The sequence below is a fragment of the Sander lucioperca genome, chromosome 16, assembly GCF_008315115.2.
Source record: "Sander lucioperca isolate FBNREF2018 chromosome 16, SLUC_FBN_1.2, whole genome shotgun sequence".
NCBI classification, from domain to species: Eukaryota; Metazoa; Chordata; class Actinopteri; order Perciformes; family Percidae; genus Sander; species Sander lucioperca.
Genome location: NC_050188.1, coordinates 12,179,693 through 12,197,211, shown reverse-complemented (window position 1 = coordinate 12,197,211; position 17,519 = coordinate 12,179,693). Strand labels below are relative to the sequence as shown.

General features: G+C 43.6%; 2 protein-coding genes across 2 annotated transcripts in view; both read left to right on the top strand.

Moving 5' to 3' along the window:
• Positions 1–9,968: 9,968 nt before the first annotated feature.
• On the top strand, positions 9,969–11,811 carry LOC116050085 (gastrula zinc finger protein XlCGF46.1-like; the record flags this gene model as incomplete). The annotated part of the gene is made up of 1 exon (XM_031300118.2): positions 9,969–11,811. A coding segment is annotated over exon 1 (1,641 nt), but the record flags the coding sequence as incomplete, so codon positions are not given.
• A 124-nt stretch (positions 11,812–11,935) lies between these two features.
• LOC116050087 (zinc finger protein 605-like) overlaps positions 11,936–17,519 on the top strand; it is a 17,056-nt gene continuing 11,472 nt past the window's right edge. The window contains exon 1 of the mRNA XM_035993439.1: positions 11,936–12,811. Coding sequence (XP_035849332.1) covers positions 11,971–12,811 — 841 coding nt within the window. The 5' untranslated portion in view covers positions 11,936–11,970. The remainder of the gene's footprint in view (positions 12,812–17,519) is intronic.

Below are 17,519 nucleotides of genomic sequence, written 5' to 3'. Positions count from 1 at the left end.
TTATTTTTGTAACTTTTTTTGCACACTGGAACATGAATTATTCTGATGTTTTATAATAAAATAAAGAGACGATGAGTGTAACGTGTTTTTCTGTTGAGTTGAAGTTGAGAGATGTTACGATGCCTGAACGTATCGGCCGGTCCCATACCTGTGTGTGTGTGTGTGTGTGTGTGTGTGTGTGTGTGTGTGTGTGTGTGATATATTTTATCTTTGTTTATGAGCTGTATTTTTAAAGGTTTTTGTCACTTTTTCCCCCACATTATTATAATTTTTTTGAACATTTATTAAAACAAGATCCTTGACAAAGCGTCTCACACAACATAGTACCAAAACAGATAGTATTGACGTGCACTTAGATACACAAAAATCGACTTACTTACGACTACTACGGACACACAAGATGTGAGAGGTTGTCCAGTTCTGATTCAACTCTATTCAACTGCTGTATACACCTCTCTAAATAAATGTCCATCCTGACTAGGGTTGGGTATGGTTTGGTTTTTTTTCCGATACCGGTGCTAAAGCGGTACTTTTAAAATGGCGCCGGTGCCTGAACCGATACTTTTTAAGAAAGTTAGAAAAAGAAGGGTACTAAACAACAGTCGGCGACATTTAAGAACAACTTGTTTATTACTACGGCCATATGGTCAAAATTAAGTGATTTAATAGTAATGTAATAACTAACTTATAATAAACAATAACATATTTCACCAGTAAATTGCTGTTGAATGACAAAAACAACCACCAGATGGGAAAAGGGTATTTTACAATAACTTTGAATGCACCGCGAGGCTGTAGGTTACCAGTTTCAGTGAACGCACCGTCTGTGTTTTTCCGACGTCGGCATCTGCTGCGCTGCAGAGCAGACTGTTGAAATACAGTCACACTTTACACAGTTTAACGTTAGCTGTCAGCATTTTAACCTGTTTAATCCAGCTGCTAGCTAAAGGGAGGCTAACGTTACCTGCTGGTGAGTGGAGTGGAAAGTCAGGCACCGAAATTTTCGTTCTTATTCGGTCTCGTTACTACCGTTTGGGTTGGAACCGGTGCCCTAATGGCACCATGTTTCAGTACCCAACCCTAATCCTGAATTGTAATTTTGCTGTTATATTTTCCATACAATTAACAGCTTTGACTCTTTGGGTCCACTGGTCTCGGGTGGGTGGGGTTTAAGCAAGGGAAGCGTCTGTCAACAGAGCGTAGCTCCTATGGCGCCATTTTGATGCTACCAAGCCATCACCTCCCGTTAGCATCCCATTGACTGCCATTCATTTTGACGTCACTTTGACAGAGAATAACTTTACATCTGAAGAGTTTAAAGACTCTATTTGTCCGTTGTTTATTTCTAAAGAAACACGACAATGTATAAAAGGCTCCATTACCTTGTACCTCACGTTATGGCTCCGTAGCAGACGTTTTTATAAAAATAGGCTAACGATTGGGTCATAACCACGAGACTTACTGTCTCATAGTAGAGGAATTACCGTATAGTACAGGAGAAGCTCTCAGGCAGTTTGGACTTACATTAGCTGATTTTTCTCGAAATATTTGTTGCTTATTTCAGAGCTTTTGTCTGTTTTTTTTTTGATTTTTTTTGGACAGTTTTGTCGGCTTTTTAAAAAAACCTTTTTGTTGCTATTTTTCAATGTTTTTGTCTCTTTTCTCTTCCCGGGACGCCCCCCCCCCCCAATGTTGAACCCAAAGTTACGCCCAGCGGCAGCGGGTCAGCGGACCGCTAACTGACCGCTCTGCTACATTGATATGAATGCTACAAACTGTAATTCAGTTATGGAAAATAACTATTTTAACAAGAAAGCCATTAACTGGTATTTACTTATCGGTGCTCCAGCTGCTAGAATATTTATATTTTACTTTTTTTTTTAGAATATTTATATTTTACTTTTTTTTTTAGAATATTTATATTTTACTTTTTTTTTTCCAACAGTGTGGTTGAAAAGTAAAAGTCTTTTAATGACTATTTGAAGGCATTGATTGAATGTTCGCATTTAAAAGCACATTTCACCTCTGTAACTTCACTTCTGGACTTTTAATTTGAAAAACTCAGCAACCTGTCCCGGAAGCTACATTCTTCTTTACTGCGGCTAGCTTCACACTTTGAACAAGATGGCGTCCAGCGGCTGCTGAAGAGACATTTGGGCTGTTTTTTTTTTTTTTTCTTTTTTAAAAGAACGATAGCAGAGCACGAGGAGGAACTTTGACAGAGGAGAAGGATGGACGCTGTTTTTAACCCTCAGCTCCGGAAACAAAGAGCAGGTTTGTTCCCTTCATTTCTTTTCTGCTCACAGGATGTCAACATCTGGGCCTCGCGGAGCCTGCAAACAGCAGGTTTGTAATCGAAATATTAATCAATTAATCAATCAATCAATCGACATTTATTTATATAGCACTTTACAGCAACCAGCAGGTATACAAAGTAAAAGAAAAAGTAAAATCAGAAAAGGTTATATAGAAACAGGAGCAGGAGAGGGAAATTGTCACACCACTACTATGTATTAAAAAAATATATATATATATATATATATAATATATATATAAATGCCCTGACGCACCATCCCACATCAGGGAGTAAACGGCGAACATCGCCGACTCAGGTCGCGTTTGTCTCGGCCAAAAACTGCAAAGACTCCAGCTGACATCGGATGTATAAGACCACCGCAGCCTGTACGTTCTGCGCCTGCGTGCATCGGTATATAAACAACGCAGGTGCAATAATGTATATGTTATTCACAAGTAGGCCCAGTCCTTTGTCATAACAATGTTGTTCTGTGTGCAATAAGAAAATGTGAAAAACGCCAGGTCTGATAATATCAGAAATCAGAAAGGGGCTTAATAGCCTACCACAGTTATTTACACTTACGTGGAATATGATATCAGAATCAGTTTTATAAGTATACTTACATACACAAGGAATTTGACTTCGGTAGGTGTTAATTCAATTTTATTTATAGTATCAAATCATAACAAGAGTTATCTCAGGACACTTTACAGATAGAGTAGGTCTAGACCACACTCTATAATTTACAAAGACCCAACAATTCTAGTAATTCCCCCAAGAGCAAGCATTTAGTGGTGAGGAAAAACTCCCTTTTTAGGGAGAAACCTGGGACAGACCCAGACTCTTGGTAGGTGGTGTCTGACGGTGCCGGTTGGGGGTGTGATGAACAGCGGCAATCATAGTCACAATAAAGATAATGGAACAGTGATTACAAATGGTAGTCGTAGTAGTTCATGTCATAGCAGGACACTGCAGAGCGTAGCAGGGTGTAACAGGGAGTGCAGCAGGACCACGGCGACGGCTAACTCTCAATACATTCAACAAATAGACATGTAGCAGTAAACATTCAGTAGACAGATAGTAATGTTGGCTGGCCCTCGCTACACACTCGACGCCTACCTCACTGGTACCAACTCATTTACAAGTCCGTGCTTTAGGCAAAGTACCTAAGCTCGCTGGTCGCGTTAGCTTTACCCACCCGTAACCTCCGCTCAAGCAGTTACATCTCCTTGGTCTCCCCCAGAAGCCCACACCTCCTTTGGCCGCCACTCCTTGCAGTTCTCAGCTGCAAACGACTGGAACGAACTACAAAAACCCCTGAAACTCATAACCCTTATCTCACTAACTGCCTTTAAAGTATGTCTGTGCTCCTGTCTGATCACTGTACGTTCTAACTGTTCCCCATCATTCACGCATTGTTTTTTACACACCCTATCTCACTGTCTTTGTCTTGCCCCATTGCACATTTGTACATATCTGTTTACGCGCTTTTGCACTTTGCATCTGCCCTGGCATGCAAAACTGTATTTCCCCCCACCGTTGTTGCACTACCTTGTTGTCACACTATTTTTTGCACATCTACTACTCATATCTACACCTACCTCACTGTTTACACCACTACCTGCACTAATTGTATATTGACTCTTTACAACATTTCAGCATTTAGATCCGTTTATTCACGTATATTGTGCTACGATTGATTTAGTGACATTTGCACTAACGGTATATTAACTCTTTACTATATTCAGCATTTAGACAAACTTGACTGTTCATATTCACTGTGTTATTACTGACCCACATCACTAACTAGACTACATCTTGAACTATCTGTATACTGACTTCACTACTTCTCAGCATTCATATAGACCAGGGGTCTCAAACTCGCGGCCCGGGGGCCAATTGAGGCCCGCGGGATGATATTTTGTGGCCCCCCCCTACTTGACATCAAAGTTTAGTGTCAGTGCGGCCTGCGCGTTGTTCTGAAATGCACCTTTTTGCTGAGTCGTTGCGCGTGCCATGCTGGCCACGCTTTTATTTTATTTGTTTATCACTTACGGGCTACCATAGCTAGTCTCGTGACTGCGGCGTTTGTTGTCAACGGTTGTCAAGCTAGCCAACCGTGAAGTACCTGGGGGAGGATCAACGTTAGTCACTTGGTAGAAACGTGTTCCAGAGTGACGGAAAATATCTGCCTTCACCCAGTTCCAGTCACGTCTCTCTCTCAAAACGTGCCGTGAAGAGAAAGGTTGGCAACGAGCTCAGGCAATTTCAGTGAAAGTGGGAGACGGAATATTTTTTCTATCGAGCACAGGAGCACCCCTACATGTCTCATACGCACAGAGAAAGTTGCGGTGTACAAGGAATATGACATCAGACGTCATTACTCAACTAGACATGCTGAGGAGTATACAACATACCAGGGAGATGAGCGAAAGAACCGGGTCGCCAATCTTAAAAAATGTATTTAAGAAAGCAAACAAAGAATACTTCACGGTTGGGTAGCTTGACAACCGTTGACAACAAACGCCGCAGTCACGAGACTAGCTATGGTAGCCCGTAAGTGCTAAACAAATAAAATAAAAGCGTGGCAAGCGCGGCACACGCAACAACTCAGCAAAAAGGTGCGTTTCAGAACAACGCGCGGGCTGCACTGACACTAAACTTTGATGTCAAGTAGGGGGGCCACAAAATATCAGCCCGCGGGCCTCGAGTTTGAGACCCCTGCCTTAACTGAAAGATAGACGGAGGAGGGACCCCCTACTACATATATTGTACAAAATGAGGTACTTGTACTTAACTTGTGTAAAGGTGTGTGTGTGTGTGTGTGTGTGTGTGTGTGTGAGTGTGTGTGTGTGTGTGTGTGTGTGTGTCACGGTCGGAGCTGGGAGCCCTCAATGTTTGAGGCGTTGGTTTGTGTGAGTCACAGGCGGGACGGAGAGCTTTTGCTTTGGGATCCCTACTACATATATTGTACAAAATGAAGTTGCATAATAAACTAGGCCTACAATAACGTGTAGGGCGGCCTAAAGCCTTTATATATAACTTTTTACTGCATAGAATACTAAGATATTAAAATAGCCTAAGAATTGTAGGCTTGATTTTTATAAATCATGATTTAATGTTATGTGGCCCAGTGAATATTTAAGATGAACTGTGTCTGTGGATGGCTAGCTTACTGACTACCTTACCTATGGGCCAGTAAGCATTGACTCTGAGGACCCCCTAAGGGTCCCGGAGCCCCTGTTGAAGATCGCTGATTTAAAAGAAATAAAGACACTTTATGATCCATTTCTGTGTAAAAAGGCTGCACACACCTCGCGTAATTTTTTTACCACTTAGCGCTGCTCTCGTGCCCTATCACATTCAATTCAATTAATTGATTTTCATTGAAGCGCAGTGTTGGAGCATCCGCTCTGCATACGTTACATGTGCAGTGTAGCCGGCCAATAAGAGCAACACACAAAAATTCCAACGTACCTGTACAGCCCTGTACCTGTGCAGCTGGCAAGACACATCCGTTGTATTTGTGAGAGGAAACCAGCAGGTAGCGGTAGTCTGTCAGCAACAACAACAGACAGAATGGTGAGAGGTATGGAAAGCCATCCAGTGTAAATATACGTGATTTCTAACACGTTAACACATAGACAGGTCTGACGTGAAATTACACCAACTTTACTCTCCATCCAGAGTCTGCCCGACGCATGAGCGAACTAAATGGCTGCTTAGGGCCAAGTGGCTACCAGAGAGCCCCCGAAAGCGCTTGAAATGTCCCTCATGAGAGCTTTAAACAGAGCTGGTCGGCCTATTCGCTCACTACCCAGGTTGCGTAAACCCCTGCAAATTATGCAAGAGGTTCCGCCCCCCCCTCGTGTGTCAACGTTTGCAACTTCGATAAGAGAATGTAGCAAAACTATTCGGTCACAAAAAGAGAAGAGATGAAAATGCGGGAACCCACTACATAGCAGAGATGTGGACTTGAGACTTGGTGACTTGGACTCGAGTCACCGCTTTGATGACTTGCTACTTGACAAAAAATAAATGACTTGGACTTGTAAGTTAATGACTTGAGAATTGACTTGAGGCACGATGACCCGGATGACTCGTGTGTACTCATAAGTTTGAATGTTAGCTATTAAAGGACAATTCCGGCGCAAAACGAACCTAGGGGTTAATAACAGATGTGTACCCACTCTGTCCCTCTCTGGGACATGTTTTCATGCTAATCGAAAGAGTTTTTAGCTTGAAAGACGCTAGCGCGGACCGCCGATTAGCTTACAACGCTAGTATTCGGGGCACAGGGAACGTAAAAACAAATCGCTATTTATACCACTAACAAGGCTCAAAATATCACCACACTTCAACGGTAGTATAATGAGGGTCCTTAAATGTTAACCGAAGCATTGAGAACTTTGTAAGTGTACAGACAGTTTATTAAAAAGATAGATTATAAACTCACGTTCATGTTTACATGCCGCCGCTGTCTTGGAAACCATGACTATGCAGCGGCAGCAGCGCAAACTGTGAATCATGATTGGACTCCCGGTATGTGATTGTGCTGATTGGATAACTGGCTGAACTGACTGGTTGTTAGTCAAACTCCTCAATATGGAAAAAAAAGTCTGATCCAAAGAAAAGTGACTTGATTTGGGACTTGACTTGCTTTAACTAAGGACTCGACTTGACTTGGCCACAAAAAAAAATAACTTGAGACTTGCTTGAGATTTGGACCAAATTACTTGGGACTTGAGCAAAGATGACTTGGTCACAACACTGCTACATAGTATGTAAATGTATAAGTTGTAATGCATTATGCCAAAAATACTAAGATGCATCTTTCTTTCGCCCCGTAGTCACCAAAGGAAATATTGGACCCAAGCCACACATCTCCAGTACATTCTGACATTAAAATGGCATTTTCTAGATGGACACATCAGGGGACAATTAACTTTGTTCCAGACCTGTTTCTGTCTCAGGTACAACTCTTGCCAGGCAGCCTGCTTTCCTTTTTTTTTTGGCATGTAAACCTCGGGCTGGGAGCACCACAGCAACCATAAACCTAGCTTGAGCGAGGAGCTCCGGGCACTGGCAGCATGAAGGGGCGAGCACTCATAAGGGCTCCTGCACACTGGCTGCGTGGCGTGAGCGTGTCGGCTGCGTGGCGTGAACGTGTCGTCCACGTGGCGTGAGTGTGTCGGCTGCGTGGCTTGTCCGCTTTTATTTCGGCTCCCACGTTAACAGGTTAGAGCTTGCACACTGCCTGCTCAAGCCGCGCCGAAAACGGGTGCATGCTAGAAATAGGACCGACGCCTATTTTTCACGCGACACGCAAGCATGTTGGAAGCGTTTCCAGGCAAAATAGAATATGAAAAAAAATGTTATATGTCATTTTGACACAAATACATATTAATACATGACATTTTGATGTTTGAAAGTCTCTAGGTTTTGACATAAATGCAGATATAAATGTAATAATAAAAAAAAAAGATTGATTTTCCAATATTGTACCCGTCAATACAGAACGAAATATTCTGTAGCCTATTTTGCCGTCAATACTGCCGACGTTGTCTTTGCTGTTATCAAATCAGTATGTTTAACATTTCATTTTTATCAATGGGAAACATACTTGTGTACAGACGAGGCTAGCAGCAGCAGCAGCGCCGCGTCAGACACCTTTCTGGTGTTCAAAGACATAGAAAACGCCACACAGCCGCCAAGCAACAGAAACGCCACGCTCACGCCACGCTCACGCCACGCAGCCAGTGTGCAGGAGGCCTAAGAATATAGCAGAGCCTAAATATTTTTCCAACGTAACTACGAAAAGCATGCATGCAAGAGACCAAACCAAAGGGGTTTTTACACGACCGCACTGTAACTCGACCCCTCCAATCATTTCAATGAGGGGAAGGCCGGTTTAAAAACGCTTTGCTTTTTTTGGGAAATGCTCTTGCAGGTCGGCAGTTGTCAGGGCCGTTGCTGCGTAGTGATAAAAACTGCTTCCCCTCTGCACCCTTCGCTTTTGCTGCCTATGTTATAACTGAGTACCAGGTATCGCTCACCATTTGCTATTTACACTATCTATTTTGCGAGATGTGTGTTTCAGAGACAAGTTTCCCCAACTTTATATGCTGCTTTCAGTCAGACAGGAAGTCAGGGACCTGGCGTAGGATTCTACACAGTCCAGGTACTGGAGACTGCAGTCCTGTCCTTTTTGGCTTCTTCAAACTGCGACTTCCAGCACGCACTGGGGCTGTTGTCAGCCGATTGTAAAGTGGTAGCAATGAAGGTCAGTATAAGTGAGGCTATGGTTCTCTGACTTGAGAATTGCAAACTTGATGCACCATCAGGAGTTCAAGGGTCTAAATAGAGAGGGGGGATGCTGCAGCATCTGCAGGCATTGTACAAAACTGTTCAAGACGGAGATAACCCTGAAGGTTTTCAATGTACCAGTCAATCTACATTCTAACCCTTACCTATTGTTATAAGCTTTGGGTAGTGACCAAAAGAACTAGCTTTGCGGATACAAGCCGCCGAAATGAGTTTCCTCCGGATGGCTCAAAGCCACAGGCCCAGTGCCTACTTGTAAGCCTTTGAAATCCACAAAGCACATCAAACTGGACACCCTGGACATCTGGAATAACTGGTTTAGTCTGCCGCCAATGCGAACCGGGTACGGCCATGCTGCTGTTGAGTTGTGAGTGATCTGAGCAATAAAACTGTTTTCCAGGGGCGGCCTCGAGCTCACCCAGTAAGAGCGTTCTCCCCATGTAGGCTGAGTCCTTTGCAGCGGCCCAAGTTCGAATCCAATCTGTGGCCCATTGCTGCATGTCATCCCCTCTTTTTCTCTCCCCATTTCCTGTCTATCCACTGTCACTATCGAATAAAGGGAAAAGCCCCCAAAATTAAAATAATAATAAAAATAATCTTAAAAACAAATATGTTTTCCACATAGACTTGGGCTGGCCTCCAATGTATATTCATTTTTTATCCAACCAAGAGAATGACGCAATTCGCAATCGATCAACCAGAACAATCTCCCTACGACAGTCCCATTCCTTTTCGATCTTCGTTGTAGAGTTGCGTGCAGTGCATTGATTCCCTTCTTGCTTCGCTCTCACTCATTTGCTCTCTTTCTCCCTCTCAAAAACGCACAAAGGACCCGTCTGTGAAAAGCCCCTCAGATCTTTGTGCACACTCTGAATCAAAAGATGATTATGTAGTGGTTAACTCCAAGTAACTCTAAGTTATTTGATGTTCTTAACACATCACTATACATGTCTTTGGGTGCTAAGTTGTGGCAGAAAGTGACAGAACGTGACACTGGTGACAAAACCGGTATACCGTCCACCCCTAATTTGAGTGTTGGTCAGTAATGTGTCTGTATTTCCTTCTGTCCTGCAGATGTGCAGCAGCTGTCGGTGGTTGAAGATTTGGTTCCTCCTGAGCAGCAGGAGTGTAGCTCCAGTGTGGACCAGCAGGAGCCAGAGCCCCCCCCACACATTAAAGAGGAACAGGAGGAACTGTGGAGCAGTCAGGAGGGAGAGCAGCTTCAAGGGCTGGAGGAGGCTGATATCACCAAGTTCCCATTCACTCCTGTCCCTGTGAAGAATGAAGATGATGAAGAGGAAGCTCAGTCCTCACAGCTTCATCAGAGACAAACCCAACACATGGAAACAGAAGCTGATGGAGAGGACTGTGGAGGACCAGAACCAGCCAGGAACTCACATCCACATCCACTTTTACAACCAGAGACTGAAGACCAGACTGGAGACTGGAGAGTTCCCATCAGTGATTTGAGATGTAGTTCTGTTGAAAAACCTTTTATCTGCCTTGAGTGTGGGAGAAGATATGTCCGTGAGCGACATCTGAAGGAACACATGAGAACTCATACCGGAGAGAAGCCTTTTAGCTGCTCTCAGTGTGACAAAAGATTTGGCCGTGAGCAACATCTAAAGGAACACATTAAAATCCATACAGGGGATAAGCCTTTTAGCTGCTCTGAGTGTGGGAAACAATTTGGCCGTGAGCAACATCTGAAGAGACACATGTTAACTCATACAGAAGACAAACCATTTAGTTGTTTAGTTTGTCCTAAAAAATGTACAACCAGAGAAAATCTGGCATACCACATGCTAGTCCACACTGGGGAGAAAAGATTCAGCTGCCGTGATTGTCACGAAAGATTTGGCTGGCCCGAACAGGTCAAAAGACATAAATGTGTTGGCCGTCAGGCCTCACAACATCATCAAAGTCAAACTGAGGAGAACAGAGAACCTCAGTCAGGTTTAAACTCTCCGACAAATGATGAAGTTCCTGTCAGTGATTCGAGATTTAGTGCTGGTGAGAAATCATTTCTCTGCTCTGAGTGTGGGAAAACCTTTTGGACCAAGACACATCTGAAGGCACACATTAGAACTCACACAGGAGAAAAGCCTTTTAGCTGCTCTGAGTGTGGGAGAACATTTAGAACGAATACACACATGAAACGACACATGGGAACCCACACAGGAGATAAACCATTTAATTGCTCAGTTTGTGATAAAAGCTTTTTGCGCGCTGGTGATCTGAAGAAACACATGAGAACTCACACAGGAGAAAAACCTTTTAGCTGCACGGTCTGTAAGAAATCTTTTCCTTGGAGGCATCAGTTACAGACACACATGATCGTCCACACAGGAGACAAAAGACTGAGCTGCAGTGTTTGTAACAAAAGATTTGCCCGGCATTCACAGATCAAAACACATAAATGTGTTGCCCGTCACTCGTCACAGCTTCATCAGAGTGATACTGAGGAGAACAGAGAGGCAGAGCCTGCAGCCTGCAGAGAAACTCAACACATGGAAACAGAAGCTGATGGAGAGGACTGTGGAGGACCAGAACCAGCCAGGAACTCGCATCCACATTTACAACCAGAGAGAGAACACCAGACTGGAGACTCTTCTGATCCTGAGACTGATGACAGTGCTGATTGGAAGGAGACCAGAGAACCTCAGTCAGCTTTAAACTCTCTGAATAATCAGGATGTTCGTATCAGCGATGAGAGATGTAGTGTTGGTGAGAAATCCTTTAGCTGTTCTGAGTGTCAGAAAAGATTTGGGACCAGTGGAGATCTAAAGAAACACATGAGAACTCATACAGGAGAGAAACCTTTCAGCTGCTCAGTTTGTAAGAAATCTTTTACATTGAGTGGAAATTTACAGAAACACATGAGAGTCCACACAGGCGAGAAACGATTCACCTGCAGTGTTTGTGACAAAAGATTTGCCTGGCTTCATCACATGAAAAAACATAAATGTGTCGGTCGTCATTCCTCACAGATTCATCAAACAGAGAAGAATATGCACACTGTTACACCCCCAGTTAGCTTGAAATCACAGTTTTCCTTAATTTGTGTTTCAGTGTTCCCTACAGATGTTGAGCAACTGTTGGTGGTTAAAGAAGAGGTTCCCCCTGAGCAGCAGGAGTGTAGCTCCAGTGTGGACCAGCAGGAGCCAGAGCCCCCCCTAAACATTAAAGAGGAACAGGAGGAACTGTGGAGCAGTCAAGAGGGAGAGCAGCTTCAAGGGCTGGAGGAGGCTGATATCACCAAGTTCCCATTCACTCCTGTCCCTGTGAAAAGTGAAGATAATGAAGAGCAAGCTCAGTCCTCACAGCTTCATCAAAGACAAACTCAACACATGGAAACAGAAGCTGATGGAGAGGACTGTGGAGGACCAGAACCAGCCAGGAACTCACATCCACTTCTACAACAAGTGACTGAAGACCAGACTGGAGACTCTTCTGATCCTGAGACTGATGACAGTGACTGGAAGGAAAGCAGTGGACGTTTTTCTTGGAAAAATTATAAAGTCTCTCTCAGTGATTCGAGATGCAGTGCTGGTGGGAAATCATTCAGCTGCTCTGAGTGTCGGAAAGGATTTGGCACCAAGACAATTCTGAAGATACACATAAGAACTCATACAGGAGAAAAACCCTTCAGCTGTTTAATCTGTAAGAAATCTTTTGCATCGAGTGGAAATTTAAGGATACACATGAGAATGCATACAGGAGAGAAACCGTACAGTTGCTCAGTTTGTGAAAAAAGATTTGGAACCAATCAGCGTCTAAAGAACCACATGATAACTCATACAGGAGAGAAATCCTTTAGCTGCTCAGAGTGTCCGAAAAGATTTGGAACCGAGACGCATCTCAAGAGACACATGATAACTCACACAGGAGAAAAGCCTTTCAGCTGCTCAGTTTGTAAGCAATCGTTTGCATTGAGTGGAAATTTACAGAAACACATGAGAATCCACACGGGAGAGAAGCCTTTCAGCTGCAGTGTTTGTGACAAAAGATTTGCGTGGCGTCTACAGATCAAAAAACATAAATGTGTCGGTCGTCAGTCATCACAGCTTCATCAGAGTCAAACGGAGGAGAACAGAGAGGCAGAGCCTCCAGTCAGCAGAAAAACTCAACACATGGAAACTGAAGCTGACGGAGAGGACTTTGGAGGACCAGAACCAGCCAGGAACTCACATCCACATCCTCTTTTACAACCAGAGACTGAAGACCAGACTGGAGACTCTTCTGTAGCTGAGATTGAAGTTAGTTATGATGATTGGGAGGAGACCAGAGATCCTCGGTCAGGTTTAAAGTCTCGGAAAAATGAGGAAGTTCCTGCCAGTGATTCGAGATCTAGTGCTGATGAAAAACCTTTTAGCTGCTCTGAGTGTGGAAAAAGATTTGGGGCCAAAACAACTCTGAAGAGACACATAAGAACTCACACAGGAGAAAAACCTTTCAGCTGCTCTGAGTGTAAGAAATCTTTTGCAGATAGTGGAAACTTAAGGCTACACATGAAAATCCACACAGGCGAGAAACCTTTCAGTTGCACAGTTTGTGTTAAAAGATTTTTGCACAAGTCGCAACTACGGATACACACGATAACGCATACAGGAGAGAAACCCTTCAGCTGCTCAGTGTGCAGCAAAAGATTTACACAGAAGGTACACCTGACACAACACATGGCACTTCACACAGGAGAGAAACAGTTCAGCTGCAGTGTTTGTGGTAAACATTTTATACGAAAGGGGAATCTGATGCACCACATGAGAATCCACACAGGAGAGAAACCTTTCAGCTGCAGTGTTTGTCACAAACGGTTTGCCTGGCATTCACTAGTCAAAACACATAAATGTCGTCCTTCCTCACAGCTGCAACAAACTCAAACAAAAACTGATAAAAACAGAAGCTGAAGACCAGACTGGAGACTGTTCTGAATCTGAGACTGACAGTACTGATTGGAAGGAGACCAGTCAGGTTTAAACTCTTATTTTTTTTCGTTTTGTTTTTGGGATCAATTTTTAAAAATTATTTTTTAGCACCATTTGTCAGGTTTAAACTCTGATGTTCAATGATGAAGTCTCTAAAAGTGGTATGACATGTAATACTGGAGAGAAAACATTCAGTTGAAAAATGGCCCAAAATTATTATTAAAGTGTTTTATTAGGTTTCCAAGCCCGGGGAACTTCATTTTTTAATGTTTAAAAACATGAACCTTTGCATACCTCGGCCAAAGTAAATGCTATTAACTGGGAACTTAAGATTCTTGTTTGCCATTAGCCTGGTTGACACCAGACCCTTCTCAGTTGTAACTGAGAGTGGGTCTGGGAAAGGTTCATTCACTGTTCATTTCCAAAGGGGCGTCACCAACGAACGCCGCTCAAATGCCTCTGGGCGCCATTGGATAGTCCTTCAACCAATCAGACCAACGATCCAGGTGACGCTGCTCTTCGGTAGCCGTCATGTTGAATGTAAACAAAAAGCTGCTCGCTGCTCGCCGACGCTGCGCTATCGGCGTCGAGTAAAGCCCGCCTCAGCGGTTGTGATTGGTGCCTCGATTTCGGGGACATTGGAAATGAGTTTGAATGGGCTCTTCGCCAGACTGACGTGCAGAGCAGATCTCAAATTTGCCGGAAGTTCGTCAGGGTTTACCCAGGCTAGTTTGCCATGCCACTCTGAGGCTCTGGACCAAATTTGGCATAGATTGGCCGTTAGAGGGCGCTACAATTACAAAAAAATGTATATCTCATGAAGGGCTCATGTGATTTTTATGAAACGATGATGTACTGATTTGTCAAAATGGGCGTGGGCTATTACACCCTATTACACCGCTATTACACCCAAAAATGCATTGATGCTTTTTGAATGGATGTATAAAATGAATGGAAATGGGAAATGTGCATTTTCAATTCACTACAGATCTTGCACAATATTTCATGACGTCTGCCTTGCAGCCATCGCACTTTGGGTTTCGCGGACTCCAAGGGTTATCTAGAGGGATTGGCGTTCGTTTTTATCAAGGATGTAGCCCAAGATAGCACTGTAAATTATGGACTGTATATGTGTCTATCATCCGTTCTGTTGTTGGGATTTGTGCGATGCTTTTGAAATGTTTGTAAATCCTTGCCAATGTATGAACCCATGCCTCTAACATTAGAGCTAACATTAGCCTTAGGGTGCTGACACACCAACCAGACGTGCCGACCGTCGGCAGAAAAGCCAGTCGAACTGATCAGTCGGGTCCCCGAGGTCCAAAAAGTGCCTCAGAACACACTGAGGCGATGCCGACTTGAGCGTACGCTCTGCACATGCGCGAAACGTAATACGTCTCCATAGCAGCAGGCGGCGCTGCTCTGTATTGTTTCCATTAACAGTCTGATTATTTCCCAGAAAATGAAAACCGGCAGCTGATTGGACGAACGCGTCACGTGGTTCTTTTCTCTCCGGAAATTCACAGCCAGACTGTCATGGCGGCTTGTTCAGAATACGATCTCATATTGGACTAAAATAGTTCACCGAAACGTGTTTCTGAAAACATTTTAAGAGAGAAATAGGCCGTGCAGTTGCTGAATCTGTCTTCATTTCAGATCAACAAAGATCAGTTTAAAAGATTTTCGTCAGATTTTGAGAGGCTCATCCGCTCGCCATTTCCGGGTGAGTCCCGACTGCCCTCTCCGAAATGAACATGTCGGGTCGGCCCAAATGAAGGCCGACGGCTCCTCGGACAGACGACGGCACGGGACGCACCGAACAGACTCGAGTCACTGACCTCGCCAGACGGTCCGACGGCCGATTATTGGGCTGCTGTGTCAGCTCTCTTAGCTAACATGGCTATTGTTTAGCCTGGCCAGCCAGTCTGATTAATCCATAACTGTTAGGCCTGCTGCTCCTAGGTAGCTTCTCTGTCTCTCCTCTCTCCCTCCCTCTGTCTGTCCTAATTGCAGGAGTGGAGTCTGGTGTGCGGGAGTCAGGGTTCCAGCTGCCTCTCATCTGCCACAATCAACCTCTGCTTCATATACCCGGTCATTCCTCCACTCTGCGTCAGATCATAGTCAAGACTGTCTGTTTAAGTCTACCTGTATGTTTGCCTGTCCTGATCCCTTCTCTTGTACCTCCAGCTGCCTTTGGAACCTAACTCCTGCTACCACTCCACTTTTGCCATACACCGAACCAGAACCACCACCACTGGACCCCACCGCTAGCCGGCCTACTGTCTCTCTCTGACGGACCCGCTCCTTCCCGGAATTCACCTGACCTGTTCTCCGCCCTGGAAACCTGGACTTGACACTTGAGTACTTTGAATAAAACCTGTTAATTCACACTCCTGCATCTGTCTGCATCAGTGTCCAACTTTTAAAAATGTTGTCATGTCATGTAGTGCATTAACAACACTTAGCTAAGCAGCCATTAACGCACACAGATGCATAAACTAATACACATGTAACCCTTGCAAAGATGGACTACGAGTGAGATAAGTGTTATTGTCCAAATCTGTAATCATTGTCCAAAATATAAAAGGGTTTGGGGTCAAACTTTTAAAAATGTTGTCATGTAATGTAATCTGGTGTTTTAAAGACATGTTCAACATCAGCATTCTGTCTCTGGGGCAGTCAGTTGAGAAAAGAATTAAGTAAATAAATAAAATAAGACTTAAGATGGACAACAAGGCCACATCAACAATAACTAACAGTATACAGCACCAATACAAGATTAATACATGAAGAATTCATGAAGGGAACACATTACACATTATTTACTAGTTGTCAGGGAGCTCAGAGGACTCAAAAGCACGACTCAGTGGTAGAGGTAAAGAGGTAATGAAGTTTATTGTACAAAGTACAATCTCAGGCGAAGGTATCAAAAACAGGAGGCAAAAGACGTGGTCGTAAAACGGGCTGTAGGTCTAGAAATCACTGGGATTTGGTCCCCGGTAGTACCGGCCTAATCTGGTTGGTACCCTAGAAAGTACAGAGTTTTGGTACCCAACCCCACCCTAAACCCAACAAAGGTTGAAGGCGTTTTAGAGGTACTGCAGTGACTCTGGGAGGGATTTATCTCCTGGTATTGGCTGGACAAACCCTGTGAGGAATTACAAATTGTGAAATCTTGAGTCCGTCTTTGTTTTTGTAATGTCATGTGTAAGACTTATAATAATGTACATTTATTATATTAAAAAATAATATTAACAGTATTTGTCTTTCTTCCAAAGTGTATTTTAATCATTAATCTTCTTTGTGTGTATTTCTGAGTAAGTCTTGAACATTTCCGGAATTTTATTTTGAAGCTCAGCAACTGATCTGCACCGGAAGCTGTAGTCTTCACTGCGGCTAACTTCACACTTTGAACAAGATGGTGCTTAGCAGAAACGTGTGTTAGCAGAGTGTCTTTGTTGTGTTTTGAAAGAGGTAAAATGAGTAAAGTCCAGATGCTGAGAGCGTTGGTGGAGCAGCGACTAACTGCGGCTGCTGAAGAGATATTTGGGCTGTTTGAAAGAACGATAGCAGAGTACGAGGAGGAACTTTGTCGTTCAAAAGAGGAGAACGAGCGACAACGGGAGCTACTGGACGCTGTTTACAACCCTCAGCTTCGGCTACACAGAGCAGGTTTGGTCATTAAACCTTCAGTTGATCTTTCTCTCCTTCCTGTCATCTCTTCTCTCAGCAACCATATGACGAAAGGACGTATGTAAATAAGCATTTATTCATAAGATCTATTGTAATCTTCGCTCTTTAACAGGCCTTCGCCAAACCCACCAGACTCTATGTAAATAATCAGTACTTTTAATCATCGTAAAACACACTTCATTCAAAGTGGACAGAAACACAATAAAACTACCATAAGCCGTCTTGGTTCATCTTTCCACTGTTCCAATAATCACCACTCTGGTTTGGTTGAAATTAAC